This window comes from Schistocerca nitens, chromosome 10 (genome assembly GCF_023898315.1).
Source record: "Schistocerca nitens isolate TAMUIC-IGC-003100 chromosome 10, iqSchNite1.1, whole genome shotgun sequence".
NCBI classification, from domain to species: Eukaryota; Metazoa; Arthropoda; class Insecta; order Orthoptera; family Acrididae; genus Schistocerca; species Schistocerca nitens.
Window position 1 is genome coordinate 4,362,437 of NC_064623.1, and position 16,581 is coordinate 4,379,017.

The 16,581-nt window shown below is 47.0% G+C and overlaps 1 protein-coding gene across 1 annotated transcript in view; it reads left to right on the forward strand.

The window, feature by feature from the left end:
• LOC126210108 (uncharacterized) overlaps positions 1-16,581 on the forward strand; it is a 453,742-nt gene that overhangs the window by 360,751 nt on the left and 76,410 nt on the right. The window contains exons 5-6 of the mRNA XM_049939246.1: positions 2,305-2,379; positions 13,282-13,332. Coding sequence (XP_049795203.1) covers positions 2,305-2,379; positions 13,282-13,332 — 126 coding nt within the window. The remainder of the gene's footprint in view (positions 1-2,304; positions 2,380-13,281; positions 13,333-16,581) is intronic.

Here is a 16,581-nt window from a genome sequence, read left to right on the forward strand (position 1 = left end):
CAAACAGACGAGCAACACTCAAGAACCGATCTATCGAGTGTTTTGTAAATATATTTTTTTGTGAGTGAATAGCATCCTTAAGATTCTTCCAATGAATATGAACCAGGCATCTAATTTTCCAGGACTTCCTAGAAGTAGTTTTGTCTTGTTTTTGCATTTCAGATGGCTTCAGGTGAATACTGGTAGACATTTTTCGCAGTTCGTCTAACCTGGCAATAATGGTTATTCCTCCAGCACGATAGTTTAATATCGGCAGTCTATCGACTGATTTGATGCTGGCCTCCATCTTCTCGTACGCTACGCCAATTGGTTCATCTCTGCGCAACTGTAGTCGGATTAAAATTACTTGATAGTTGATACTTCACGCCTTGGAGCCGATTTCCTCCAATCAGAGCGCTCGGCGTCACGCCCCAACCGTTCGCCGGTATTAAACTGCCACAGCAGTTTGTCTGTTCACTTCCGATTCTTTGACCGGCATTCTTTTTCGATGTGTTTGCATCCCCAACGATGGGCGTGGCAGTTTCATGTCGTATTTCATCACACATGATAACAACACCAGAAACGACACAAACACACACACACACACACACACACACACACACACAACGATGATAATGAAATACACACATTTAATACACAGTACCAGAGACACACAATGGATTATCCCTAGTTTCCTTTTTGGGTATTGGTGTGACTTGAGCAATTTCCAGTCTTTAGGTAGGGATCTTTCTATGAGCGAGCGGTTGTATATAATTGCTAAATATTGAGCTATTGTGCCAGCATACTCTGAAAGTAACCTCATTTCCGTACGAGTATGCGATATCAGTTCATAAAATTAAACTTTCTTCTTTTATACTACTCTGCTTTCTCATTCTACCGCGTTTCGTGTGAGCTCGTTTCCTGCACACTCGAATTATTCCACTGGTCGTGTCCACATTATTGCATCAGCTAGCCACCAATCTGTTCTATACCACTGACCACAATTTTCGCTCTAGACCTGTTTTTCCGCTGCAGCATGCTCTTGCTCAGTGGTGTACACTCAGTGTTGTCGTAAGTCGAGCGCATTGCGACAGCCGAGTTTTCCAAATGGCGACTTCAGCGACAGAGGGGAGAAACCGGGCGGACAGCAGCGGCGGCTTCGGCCTTGTAGTGGTGGCAGAGGGGGGAGGAACTCTCGGCATGTAGCAGCGAGCACGCTGCTGACGGAGAAGACCCGCGCGGGTCGTAGACCCTTCGCCTCTACCACGGCTCCAGCTCTGCTGGGGACACTTCCAGTGAGGCTGGGGTCTGGAGCCGAGTCGGCGTTCTGACTCATTCCCGAGGCAATCCAGTCGTTTCATCTCAGGGCACTGGACATGTCAGTCCATTTCCCGAATGTTACTGTGCACAAACCACTGGTTCAACGATGTTGCTTTACGACAGGGTGCATACAAAGAATCGTCCCCTCTGCAATGTTGTTCTGCTGTACGCAGTACACAGTGCTGTATGTAAAATGTGTTCATGTTCTTCCGCGTTTAGCATTTTCTTAAGTGCAGTAAGAGGAGCACAACTCGGCCGAGAGAAACGCCTCCATACCGTAACACCAGCGTTGGTGCCAGACGTGATGGCAGACAACGTTTCCCAGACATCGCCAGTCCCACTCTCCCAACGACTGCCACTGGGCGTAGCGTCATCCTTCACTCCAGTTGCTGTTTACACCACGTCGAGCGTCGCTTAGTACCGGATACAGAATTTTGTGGCTTATCGAGGAGCTGCTGGACAGCTGTACCCGAGGGAGGAACCCTGTAGTGTCCGGGCGGGACTCGCTCGTCGAAGGCTGCTGCTGAGACTGCGCTTCTGAGTGCGTGGAGGCACGGGGACGCGAATCACCGGAGACGAGTAAAACATCTTCGCTGTTCATTTATATTGGCGTACCCCTCTTAGTACTTAGTCTTTCCCTCTCTGAGTGTTCTCAGGTATTCCGTGTTGTTGTGCTGTGCATCTAGTGAGCGCTTTAACCTCTCCGTGCAGTAATGACTAAACGGCAGAGGTGTTCATCTAATCTTAGTTGCCGCTGCCAATCTTCCGGCGTTGAAGTCCCTGCAGATCGTCGGTCCTATGAACGGCTGCCGGGTCTTCGAAACGTATTTAGAAAATCACCCTTCCCTCTTGGGGTGAGTAGTTCAAAGTGATGCTGGCGACCCAATTAATTTCAGTTGTATATATTGGTGGGGCAATTGGAGGCAGCTGAACGTTAATATACCTGTCTGTTTAGGAGGTACGTGACGCAGTGTCGATCAAAACTGGGAACTGTTGGTGTTTCAGGAGCCGCTGTGTGACGTCAGCGCCGCTGGAGACGAGGAGCGCCTGCCGCTGGTGGAGAGGGGCGCCGGCTGCACGGTGAGTGCCGCGCCCCCTCCCTCTGCCGTCATTCCTGGCTGGCAGCGGGCGAAGCTGAACAATCTCAAACGAGTCTTTTAGCAAAATACGCGGATGACACTCTGACATATTTTCAGTAGACACTGGTGATAAGAAGGAAGTGATCGTGTCGATGCTGCTACGATATAACGGTGACGTTGGTGATTTTTAAAAACAGTAATATTTTCGACTGAGATGAAAGGATGTTTAGAATTATGCGCTCCTGAGTAACTGCAGTAGTCGTGTAATGTTGAGTGTCAGGCAGCAGAACGACGGACAAGGGCCGGTGTACACTGGCCTGTGTCTGGGACGCAGAGCTGCAGGCCGCTGTACTCGTGTGCCGGCATGGATTTGAGGCTGGCTAACTATCCCGCACCCACAGTATAACCTTCACCTGTTGGACAGCACAAAAAGAACATTGAAGAACTGGTAGACAAAAGAAAGCCGGCCGGTGTGGCCGAGCGGTTCTAAGCGCTTAAGTCGGGAACCGCGCTGCTGCGACGGTCGCAGGTCCGAATCTTGCCTCGGGGGTTGATGTGTGTGATGTCCTTAGGTTAGTTAGGCTTAAGCAGTTCTAAGTCTACGGACTGATGGCCTCAGATGTTAAGTCCCATAGTGCTCAGAGCCATTTGAACCATTTGAGACAAAAGAAAGCAGCACGTTTTCGAAGTCTGCAGTAAGAGCAGTACCTTACGTTATACAGAACCTGTACTACACTATGAAGTAAAAGAAGTGCTGAGAAAAACAAGAAATGAAAAGGGGACCGAAGGGAGTTCTGATGGAAATTGTGGTGAGACATTTAAATTGTTGAAACAGATACAGGAGGGAGACGAAGTACCAGCAGACTGGTATGTATCTAAAATATCTGCTATCTATAAAAATAAGAAACAAAAAACATCGAAAAATTATAGATGGATTAGTCTTATGTTGTCTATCAGCATACTTGTGATGCTGCACTGAAAAGCAGGTTGGAGAATGAGATTTAGGGAAAGATGCGAGAGGGCCAGGCAGGTTTTACGTTGGTCGATCTTGAATGGATCATATTTTAGCCTTAGACAAATATGTCACAAGGCGTTCTCTAAGGGTCAAAAAGTACATTCAGCATTTGTCTGTTTAGGAAAAGCGTTTGATTCTGTACCCATGTACGCACTGTGTGAAGCTGTGGAGTAAACGGGTATTTGATGGGCGTCCAGTAATTTTTCTCTCCCAGTTTCGGTTGAAAAAATGCGGAATTCGTTGTGAGAGACATCGTGGAATACTCCCGCTTGAGCTGCTCCTCTTTCACGAAGTTCCGATAGGTGGCGGTCGTACACGTAGTCCTCAAGATGGCGTCCGTAAAGGAGGGCCGTTCCAACCAGAGGGCCGTCACCGGCAGAAAGACAGAGCATCGCAGGCGGTCGTAGGCGCTCGCAGAATGTCTACGGAGATACGGCACTCAACAAAAGCACAGTCACTCGGTGGGCAAGGCGTCTGTCACTATCACGACAACGTCACGCAAATCAGTCCGGAGCACGCCGGCCGCCCACAGCTGTGACTCCTGCAATGTTGGGGCGTGCGGGCACTCTCATTCGAGGTGATGAGCGGACCACAGTCAGACACCTGGCCGCTCAGCTGTTGTTAGTGGTGACACTTGCCCACCGGTTGGGGTCGAAACACTTCCTACTAAAAACCACCGTTACTGAATAGTGGATTATAGCCTAACTGTTTTAAATAGTTTGACCGCGTGCAACTGATAAAGGCTGATCTGTTAATATTTGCACGGGAGTTGTATGGTATCAAATCCAGCAAAGGTAAATAGAATGTCAGGTAGCAATGATCAGTACATACTTTTTTATTAATGCTTTATATCTTTTGTCTAAAAAGCGCGAATGGGGCAGTTACTCCCATCGTCTGACAATATAAAAACGGTTAACTCATCGCAGGTCGGCTATTACTGTCGTCACACGCCAATATTCTTCACGCGGCTCTGAATACACGATCCCCATTGCAGTTCAAATCGTGTGTGTCCGGCCCGGTTTTTGCGTGATCAGGATGCACAGATGAACACTTAAACACATAAAAAAAACACAATTAACGCCATTTACGTACTTGCTAGAGGTCAGGCCCACGGCGCTGGGTGATATACACAGCCGTTAAACAATTGTAAACGCGGTCGGCCGTCCTGCCGAAATACGCGCTGCTCGGCTAGCACTGGGCGCTCGACTATCGATAGTGCCTACTGCGACCTGCGTGAGGCAAACACACATTCTTCTCAACACATAAGGGGCGGCTGATCTGTTACAGGACGCTCAAACGTGTATGCCCGTTGGGTTCCTCGCAGCCTAACTAGGACCATAAAGAACAACGAAGGACCGTCTGTGCGGAATTGCTTGCGCGTTACGAGGCCGATGGTGAAAATTTTTTTGTCGAACATCGTCACGGGCGACGAAACATGGATTACTTGGAACCGGAAACAAAAGGGCCATCCACTGAGTGCGCCACACCACCTCTCTAAGTTCCGTGCCGCGACCTCAGCCGGTGACGTCGTGACGACCATCCTCTGGGACTCTCTGTGTGACGGCCGTACTCACGGTGCAGCGATGGACTCTGGAGTGTATTGTGCTACCCTCACCAAACTGAAGAAACTAGTTAGGTGTGTTCATCGCCATAAAAATATAAACGAACTTATCAATGACAACGAAAGGCCTCGCACAGTTCTGCGCATCCGAGAGGAGCTCACAGGATTTCGTTGGACCGTTCTTCTTCATCCACCCTGCGGCCCCGATTTCGCACCTCCCTACTTCAATCTGTCTGGTCCGTTGAAGGACGCACTCCGCGGGAAGCAGTGCGTGGATGACGGGGAGGCTACTGAGGCAGCGGGACGTCGACCAGTAGACTGTGGTACCGTGCGTGCGGTGAGGTGGCCAGAGGCCGTCGCATTGAAAAAAAAAAAAAGCATTTTGTACACAAAAGAGTGGGCAATAATAGGCTGTACTGGTATCCTGAAGAAAACAAACCCGCTTTCAGAGAAAAATGTGTTATGTCACTTATCGAACGCCGCTCGTACAAGCACAGTAAATATCCCTAATTCGCAAAATATACCAGCGATCACAGTTAAAAGCAGGGAGAAAGTTGAGTGGCTCGACCCAAACATTGAAAGGCCACAGACAGGGCTGCAGTATGTCGCCGATCCTGTTTAAAATGTGTGTGCAGTGTATATTGGAACGGCAGAATCGGTCATGCGGAAGTGCATAGTATTATCGAGTCATTATTATTTGCCGATGGACTAGAATTGATGGCAGAAAAATAGGAGGACATCGAGACTATGATAAAAGAATTTAATGGAAATATTTGGACGAGGCTGGCTTAGAAAAATAGTATCTCGTAATAGGAGCAGATAGAAGGGGTATAGTACTAACGTAAGGAATTATTAAAGTTGTAAAGTAGTTTCAATACTTATGATCAACTACTGATTCCTCGGGAAGTTGTGAAGCAGATATGGGACACAGGACCCAGCATACAAGAGGAGAAATTAAGAAACTAAATGGAGTTCTCTGGAGCAGGGCAATGTTCTCTGGAGCGGGGCAATATCAAAACAAATAAAGGATTCCGCAAACAATAGTGTAAAGTAAAAAACATATAATGCAGCATGATGGACCGTTGCTATATTCTAAATACATAAATGATCTGGCATACAGGGTGGGCAGCAATCTGCGGTTGTTCGCTGATGATGCTGTGGTGTACGGTGAGATGTCGAAGATAAGTCACTCTAGGAAGATACAACGCGACTTAGACAAAATTTCTAGTTGATGTGATAAATAGCAGCTAGCTGTAAATGTGGTAAAATGTAAGTTAGTGCGGATGAGTAGGGAAAACAAACATCGCCAGGCGAAATTTCGAGGCAGTCAGCAACCTTCTATGAATGACTACTCACTGTGGAGATGTTCAAGGTTTCACCGTAGTTCACGAAGCCTGTATACGTGAGAATGTGTCTTTGGGACCTCTCCAAACTCCTCCGCTTTCTCTATGACTCAATCGTCACAGATAGCAAATTATTTTATTTGGATACATGCAGTTTCATCTACTCGGTGAAAGGGTGTGGTTCATATGAAGTAATTATGTATAATGACGAAGAATTCGACACATCTGATATGCGGCTGATAATCCTTTTAGTGTAACACCACAAAGCAAAAATGTTCTCAGTCTGAGGAAAGACGAGGCGAATGGTTCGCAGATTGTGGAGTATGTAGGGCTTAGATTCATACCACACAGGTGCAGATGCCACCCAGAGGCAGGCTAATGTTGCTTCAGAGGCTCTCACGACGGTGGATTACGAAAGGTGCCTACTCGAAGGCTCTGGTGAGCTTCACTGTCACATGCCGACCGCTGTCAGTCGAGCAACGGTCATGTACTAAATAGTTTTACTTGTGACTTCGGTTTTACATGTCTTATGGAAAAGAATGACCAGGAGAGCAGTTGTTTCTTAACTTTTGTGACAATGATTTTATATCAGCTGGTCTGCCTCATGTATCGTTGTATCCGAATGGTTAAGCTACATTGAGATCCGATGATGGCACCTTTAGTGTGTTGAAGCCGGTTATCCCGTAAACAGTATTTAAGCGATCTTGGCTTTTGAATTATTTAATCTGGCCCACGTCCAGCCTGTGGCCGCTCATGCAGAACTGAGGCATATAATAACGAATTCCCGTGTGTAACAAATGTTGCTAGTTAATTATAGTGTTGAGCAGTGCTATATATGTTTGAAATTGTGGCTGCCATTACAGTTCAGTGTCACGGCTTCTACGCTGAAGAGCCACAGAAACTGGTACACCTGCCTAATATCGTGTAGGGCCCCCGCGAGCAAGCAGAAGTGCCGCAACACGACGTGGCGTGGCCTCGACTAATGGCTGAAGTAGTGCTGGAGAGAACTGACACCAGGAAACCTGCAGGGCTGTACGTAACTCCATAAGAGTACAAGGGGGTGGAGACCTCTTCTGAACACTACGTTGCAAGACATCTCAGATAGTAATGTTCACGTCTGGGGAGTTTGGTGGCCAGCTGAAGTGTTTATACTCAGAAGAGTGTTCCTGGAGCCACTCTGCAGCAAGTCTGGATGTGTGGGGTGTCGCATTGTCCTGCTGGAATTGGTGAAGTCCGTCGGAATGCACAGTGGACATGAATGGATGCAGGTGTGCAGACAGTATGCTTACGTACCCATCACCTGTCACAGCCCTGTCAAGACGTATCAGGAGTTCCACACCACTCCATTTGCACATGCCCCCTATAACATTACAGAGTCCACCAGCTTGAACACTCCCCTGCTGACATCCAGGGTCCACGATTTCAGGAGCATACCCGTACACGTCCATCCGCTTGATACGATTTGAAACCGACCAGGCAACATGTTTCCAGTCACCAAAAGTCCGATTTCGGTGTTGACGGATCCAGGCGAGGCGTAAAGCTTTGTGTCGTGCAGTCATCAAGGGTACACGAGTGGGCCTTCGGCTCCGAAAGCCCTTATCGATGATATTTCGTTGAATGGTTCGCACTCTGACACTTGTTGACGGCCCAGCATTGAAATCTGCAGCAATTTGTAGAAGGGTTGCACTTCTGTCACGTTGAACGATTCTCTTCAGTCGTCGTCGGTCCCGTTCTTCCAGGATCCTTTTCCGGCCCCACTGATGTCGGAGATTTGATGTTTTACCTGATCCCTGATATTCGTGGTACACTCGTGGAATGGTCACGCGGGACAATCCCCACTTCATCGTTACCTGAGAGATGCTGTGTCCTATCGCCCGTGCGCCGCCCATATGGTCAGACTCAGATAAATCTCGATAACCTGCCATTGTAGCAGCAGTAACCGATCTAACAACTGCGCCAGACAATTGCTGTCTTATATAGCCGTTGCCGACCGCAGCGCCGTATTCTGCCTCTTCACATATCTCTGTATTTGAATACTCATGCCTGTACCAGTTTCTTTAGCGCCTCAGTGTAAAAGGAAACACGTTCTGCTACACCTCAAGCAGAAACACAAAATTAGAGGTAAGGTGAATTCAGGTTTTTGTGAGAAAGCCATTGCTACTGAGTACAATGTTGGACGAGCAACTATTTACGACCAAACTTTAACAGACGAAGAGATAATGAAAAGCGTACAGTTAAGTTACGGTGAATAAGATGAAAAAGAGGACATATGATGCCAGAAAATGAGGATATCTCACACTGCAGACATTGTGCAACAATCAGATGCACGTAGTACCAATGTAATGCTCATAAAGCCAAAGCAAACTGCCATCAAGTGTAATCACTTGGGACGTGTTTGTTTCATAGTGAGTGATATTACTGCAGATGCGCACATTCAAAGACTAAGTTTTCTACGAAATTGAATGTGTATTTGGATGAAATAAAGTATATTCCCTATGTACACTCCTGGAAATTGAAATAAGAACACCGTGAATTCATTGTCCCAGGAAGGGGAAACTTTATTGACACATTCCTGGGGTCAGATACATCACATGATCACACTGACAGAACCACAGGCACATGGACACAGGCAACAGAGCATGCACAATGTCGGCACTAGTACAGTGTATATCCACCTTTCGCAGCAATGCAGGCTGCTATTCTCCCATGGAGACGATCGTAGAGATGCTGGATGTAGTCCTGTGGAACGGCTTGCCATGCCATTTCCACCTGGCGCCTCAGTTGGACCAGCGTTCGTGCTGGACGTGCAGACCGCGTGAGACGACGCTTCATCCAGTCCCAAACATGCTCAATGGGGGACAGATCCGGAGATCTTGCTGGCCAGGGTAGTTGACTTACACCTTCTAGAACACGTTGGGTGGCACGGGATACATGCGGACGTGCATTGTCCTGTTGGAACAGCAAGTTTCCTTGCCGGTCTAGGAATGGTAGAACGATGGGTTCGATGACGGTTTGGATGTACCGTGCACTATTCATTGTCCCCTCGACGATCACCAGTGGTGTACGGCCAGTGTAGGAGATCGCTCCCCACACCATGATGCCGGGTGTTGGCCCTGTGTGCCTCGGTCGTATGCAGTCCTGATTGTGGCGCTCACCTGCACGGCGCCAAACACGCATACGACCATCATTGGCACCAAGGCAGAAGCGACTCTCATCGCTGAAGACGACACGTCTCCATTCGTCCCTCCATTCACGCCTGTCGCGACACCACTGGAGGCGGGCTGCACGATGTTGGGGCGTGAGCGGAAGACGGCCTAACGGTGTGCGGGACCGTAGCCCAGCTTCATGGAGACGGTTGCGAATGGTCCTCGCCGATACCCCAAGAGCAACAGTGTCCCTAATTTGCTGGGAAGTGGCGGTGCGGTCCCCTACGGCACTGCGTAGGATCCTACGGTCTTGGCGTGCATCCGTGCGTCGCTGCGGTCCGGTCCCAGGTCGACGGGCACGTGCACCTTCCGCCGACCACTGGCGACAACATCGATGTACTGTGGAGACCTCACGCCCCACGTGTTGAGCAATTCGGCGGTACGTCCACCCGGCCTCCCGCATGCCCACTATACGCCCTCGCTCAAAGTCCGTCAACTGCACATACGGTTCACGTCCACGCTGTCGCGGCATGCTACCAGTGTTAAAGACTGCGATGGAGCTCCGTATGCCACGGCAAACTGGCTGACACTGACGGCGGCGGTGCACAAATGCTGCGCAGCTAGCGCCATTCGACGGCCAACACCGCGGTTCCTGGTGTGTCCGCTGTGCCGTGCGTGTGATCATTGCTTGTACAGCCCTCTCGCAGTGTCCGGAGCAAGTATGGTGGGTCTGACACACAGGTGTCAATGTGTTCTTTTTTCCATTTCCAGAAGTGTATTTACACTAAATTTAAGATTCTCTTCTGGCAATCTGGCACCCCTATGCGCAAGAAATGGCTGGATTAGCAACAGTCTAGTGTACACCAACAAAAAAATTATAAAAAAATTACCTTTGTGAATTATTGTATACAAGAAAAACCACAGGTTTGTAAAAAAAAATACCTGCGACGTACGTCATAAGAAGAAAAAATTTAATAAGCAACAAAAAAATTTCTAAAAATTATATTACGGAAAAGAAGTTGTTAATAATAAACCATAAAATTAATTTGTCATATAATTGTTATTATTTCCAAAACATTTCACTATAAAATTATTGTTTATAATAAACCTGAACCTCTCCTCGATGATGGTCAGTACAGTTGAGCAAGTTATAAAGAATGATGAGGAGAGGGAGGCGAAGTTGGAATCTGGTTCGTCTATTGGGTTTCCTCCATTTTATTGTGCTTCCATTGGCTGAAATATGTTCAGACGTGTGAAATCTTATGGGACTTAACGGCTAAGGTCATCAGTCACTAAGCTTACACACTACTTAACCTAAATTATCCTAAGGACAAACACGCACACACATGCCCGAGGGAGGACTCGAACCTCCGCCGGGATCAGCCGCACCGTCCATGACTGCAGTGCCTAAGACCGCTCGGCTAATCCCGCGCGGCGGGTGAGATATAATTCGCACAATTGCCTAAGGTTCGTGGGGTGCTCCCCTGGGTGACCTTGAGTAATTTACAGTGGTTTCCTAGGAGGAAGGTTCGACTGGGTAAACTGACAGTCGATAGGTAGCCTGATATCATTGTCACTTGGATCAGTGAACCAGAGATAAGATCGCTAGCTGTTTTTGAACATCGTTTGTTATCCTCATATCATCGGAAGTGATGCGTCACCGGCATTCACCTGCACTCGAACATACACTGCTATCCCACTGTTATAAAGAATAATATTCTAAATGTGTGTTGCAATCTTAATTTTACATTTTTTTTTGGAATCATCAAGTCATGTACGTACAAGTTGAAATTCCTCTAAGCATTAAAGAATCATGCTGGAAAACACTCGCACACACACACACACACACACACACACACACACACACACACACACACACACTTACATTCATTTAAACTGTATGCAGAGGATTTCTCAAGTACAGTTATTTAAATTATTACTGCGACATTTCGGATCCTGTAAATCCATCTTCAGGAACTTTGTGTCTTATATCGTATGTATGTGAGATTTTGTGTGCTTTATTCCTTTTTTGTGGCGATGTAAAATAGGTTCAGACCCAAAGAAATGGTATAAGTAAGATAGTTGCAGGTCACAACATTTACAGTAAGGATGCGGCAAACCGCATCATGGCTTCCGCATCTGCGCATATGTCATTGCCCAACGCGTCGCTTAGTTATACTTTTACGTCATCCTTACCTCAGCCACAACGGTGTGAGGGGTGTCTTAGTGTAACACTAATTTTTTCCAGGCAGCGAGTGTTGATGCGCCAAGCTCTGTTGAGACTCCTTCAGCCATTACGAATGTATGCTTTTATGTCGCTTTCTTTGCCTGCCATCGGCACTGTCGCAAAAGAGCCTACCGAGCCTGGAAACTAGGGGTTCGATAGTAATGTCGGTCGTTATGGAATATTTTGACGTATTACGGCTCCTCGTTCACACCCCATCCCTAGGGATGGCACGGCTGTATTGCGCCCACAGTATTTTTTGCACAGATAATGAGTCATACATGTATAAAATTTGGTTGAAATTGCTCGAGACATTCCTCAGCTATGCTTATATGTGACTCCCTTCTCACTGCCACCCCAGCCCCTGTGGAAGGAACGGGGTTCTTATCCTTACAGTGGTTCTTTTTCTTACAGTAGTTATTTCCAGACAGTAATAGATAAACTTACCAAGTTTGGTTGAAATCGATCCAGTCGTTTCGTTGGGGATATGGAACGTACATACAGATTTTATAAATGTATACAATCAAGTTGTCGGCCTCATACATGAGAACGCGCTTATTTTTCCACACAGTCCGCTTTTAGCTGAATGCACAGTGTAAAGCTTTTCCTGTGACCGAACTCCGTTCCCGGTGCGCGCTTTTTGTCTAAAATAATCGCCCGTGGGTCCATTATATTGGAATCAAAATGTTTCGCAGCCAGTAATTTCTGTAGATGTAGCAATAAGCGTAAATCGGGGGACTAGAAACGTAGTGCAAACGTTGGTTGGGCCAATAATCGAAGACATGAGCGGGAAAACGGGCTAACCCTCAAACGTAAAAGCTCAGAGATAAGTTTTGCCATCTGTTTCTGTGTACGGGAACTATCAAAATTGACATTGTTCTCACCCCTAAATACCACATTAGGATATTTAGGAATGAGACCGATGTAAGTTTTGATAGTCGCCGTACCGAGCAACACATGGCAACAGTTATCTCTATGCTTTTACGTTTCAGGGTTATCCCGTTTTTCCGCGCATGTTTTCAATTGGTACGTCAGATCCATACGTTTTCCCCACTGCAAATAGCAACTTTGTGGTGGCACGTTGTGCTGAAAAAAAAATTTTGCTTTCCTTTGCAATCCAGTCCTCTCTTCGGCCTTTTTTCCGTCTAGTTCGTCCAGACGAGTCTTCACTGCCACCCAGAAAGCACAGACCATAACTTTTCCAGCAGATGAAATCGCCAAGACTTTGCTCCTTCCACGCTTTGCCTTGCTTGTGGTTTCATCTCCGGCCTGATGTGCTGCACTCACATCACACCCACAGTAAATCAACGGCGCACAAAATCAATCGGACAGTTCAAAACGGACTGGGAAATTCATTGCACATTTGTTTCAATCAGCATGTAACAACTACAGCAATTCACCTTGTATAAATATTCCTCGCGGGTAACTCTGTACTGTACGTTTTCTTCTGCTATGCCTACGAACTGAGCTACTTCACACTATTAATTGCCAATGGTCTTGTGCCGTATCGTGATTTTCTCCATGTTGCCGTCTTTGCAGTTCTTGGCATTCGCATAATCGTTCACGCTATAAATCTCACCTCATTCAAAGTTTCTTACTTTCTTTCTTTTCCAGGTGCCACACAGAGAATACCAGCGTCTGAAAAGAAAGACCGACGTCCTTAAGGTAAGCAAGATAATTAAGAAAATAGGTCTTGTCTCATGCAATTCAGTCTGTAAAATCCATTAGCAGCTTGTACAATACTTAGAAATTTTCAATGATAGCTGAAAAAATGACACGGCGATTGTGTCGAAGGAATTGTAGTCGTGTATGTATGTGTGAAGGCAGTCAAGCAGTTGTTGATTGAGACCGTTTCGTTTAACAAGTAGACTGCGTTAGGACAGGGACTCCCAAAGAGCGGAATGGCTACATAAAAAAATCTCTGAGCTCAAAAAGTGGTTTTATCATCTTTACCTATTTTTAACTGCCGTACTTCTCTTCTTACAAGTTCACTTACGTTTCCTGTTTTCATTGAGTATCTAAGGGCATCATATACTGGGACAACACGCCACGGAGAAAGAAAGCGTTGCATTGAGGCGTAGTGCAGTGCACGCTGCAGAACGTCCTACGCACAGTTCTGTAGATAGTTGGCAACACTGGGTTTACTGAATCTCCTTCACAACTCCTTTAGCTGCGTAGAAGTATTTGTGAATATATAATACTGCTATCTGCCTGCGAATATGAATATACACAGTATCTGCTCAAAAGCGTCCGAATAGCCCTACGTAATGCGGAATTGGCCACTAGATGTCACGGGAGGTGGACCTGCCAGTGTGAAACGAGACGTAGAGTGTCAGTGTGTTGTAAATAGAGAAACAGTCAGTAACAGCAGAAAAGGGGCGGTCGTCAGAAATCTTCGACCGTGGACCAGTCACTGTATGTCACCTGAGTCACAAATCCATCAAAGACATTTCAACCCTTCTAAAGCTGCCAAAGTCGACTGTTGTCAAATGGAAGGGCGAAGAAACGGCCGCAGCTGAACCGAGACCAGGCAGAGCACATGTACTGGCAGAAAGGGACCGCCGAGCGCTGGAAGAATTCGCTTGAAATCAGCAGTCCACTAGCACGGTGACTGTGCGTAGGAAGTTACAGAGGGCAGTCACAGATCTCTGTAGTCAGTGGTGAGCGACGCCGCCGGGCAGTGGATGGCTGGAAACGAGTGTTGGGAGAGGCGATCCACGCTGTATACGCTGTGGCGATCCAATGGGAGGGTTTGAGTTGGGCGAAAATGCCTGGAAAGTGTGAGCTCCTGTCGGCAGTGAAGTATGGGCATGTCTCTCGTGCTTAGGAAATGGTCCCTCACCATACTTAAGAGAACACTAAACACGGAAGGATATGAACACGTGTTTCTCTGTCGTGCAATACGTGCAGTACAGGAACAATTGGGATACAACGGTTGTATCAGCATGACAATGCTTCCGTTCATAAAGCGGCACAATAACGTTCGTGAAATGGACTGTTCTCTGCCTGGAGTCCCGACATCAACCCAACGGAACACTTTGGCAAGAGTTAGAAAATCGACAGTGACTCTGACGTCAGCATTTCAACACCACCACCTTCTCTGGTCTCGACTCCTGAGGAAGAATGACCTGAAACTTCTCCACAGACATTCAGATATTTCATTAAAAGTGTCTTGAATACAGTTGAAGCCAGCAAAAATGTGAAGGGCGGAGCCACGCAGAGTGACCGAGCGGTTTGAGGCGCCATGTCACGGATTGCGCGGCCCCTCCCGTCGGAGGTTCCAGACCTCCCTCGGGCATGGGTGTGTGTTGTTGTTCGCATAAGTTAGTTTAAGTAGTGTGAAAGTCTAGGGACGATGTCCTCAGCAGTTTCGTCCCTTAGGAATTCACACACACATTTGAAGGGCGGACGCACCCCACATTTAAGTCCATATACAGATACTTCTGAACAATTGGTTTGTATATATATTCAGTGGAGTATGAAAAGAGTATGTAAGAAAAAAGGTGGGTTAATAGTGTAAACTGTCAACATGTTGGTATATTATTCTCTGCAACAGTGCTAAGCTTTTCGAACTAATGGACACGTTCGGCATCATACCGACGCGTCCGAATTTAGTATGGTTCATCTGCCAGCAAATGCTATACAGCTGTATGTGGATATAGGGTAATTATCTGACAGAACATGGGTATGTAAAAACACAGTGCAACGTCACAACGCTCTAGAGACTCGTTAGTGGCAGCGTGCTCACATAGTGATGGGTAGGCCACAAACGTTCATTGGTCTAGAGCTTTACAGCCTCGATATGGGTGAAATTACTGTTGATGCATGTCAGATACACTACCTGACAAAGAATGACAATCTCCCAGAAGGCGACGAGGATCCGAAATGATCCACAGGTTGAGAGGTTATGTGGTTTTATTTCAGAGGTTACAAAACCGCGTCAAATTTACAAAGAACTTGACTATATGAGACCACTTATCAGTATCACACTTCAACCCTTGCGGCCTGTGTGTCTCATCCCCTCCTGAGGCAAGCTGGTCCACCGACGACAGTTCCCTCAGACGTGTTGGGGCACGCAGTACATTCCAACAGATGACGTCACTTAGCAGGCGCTTACACAGAGGCCTTACTTTTGAGACTGCACAGTAGCTTACGATGTCGACGAACCTCCAGACAGAGCACTGAGACAGGGGCCAACGCTTCACCAGACGGCACTGATGCCGGAAGCTATGTTCATACTCACTAAAGGAATGTATAAAACTACTTCCCTCTGTGTGAGGAACCACACGCCATTTGTTTCTAACTCTCCAACCTAATCGTAGATCTAGTTTGATGTTCTGTATTCTATTAGTATGATGACAGTGCAGAACTATATGGTACACAGTATCGACATAGACAGCTGTAACTAACGCCATCCAGGTTAGTGAACGAACAGAGCGAGGTCCCTCACCGTTAAGAACAACACGCTGTTTGCTAGCAACTCTTAAAGTCAGTTACAAATGTCGTGTGATATTCCGTATTTTGCTCATGTGGTGACATCTCGGAACTCATGGACACTGTATCTACCGCCACCTGTGTCTCGTGGACCAACGACACGAGCTCTATTCCAGACAGTTAGTGTTTATGGAATGCGTGATGCTGTCCGGTCTCCAGAAAGGCGAGCCACGCGCTCCAGCCCAGAGGGTGAGCGGCCAGCGCCTCTATTGCTGTGTAGTATCCAAGATCAGTCACCTAGAATCGCCATCTCTGACATCATACAGCCCGTCCTAGAATTTCACACCAAGAGAACAATGCACCATCTTTAATTTCATGCTCATTTATACTTAGCCCAACACAGTGACGTCATAGGAATGGGGGAAAACGCATTATCATAATTTGGCTGCTTTGATGTTTCCACCATTTTTTAATTTACTG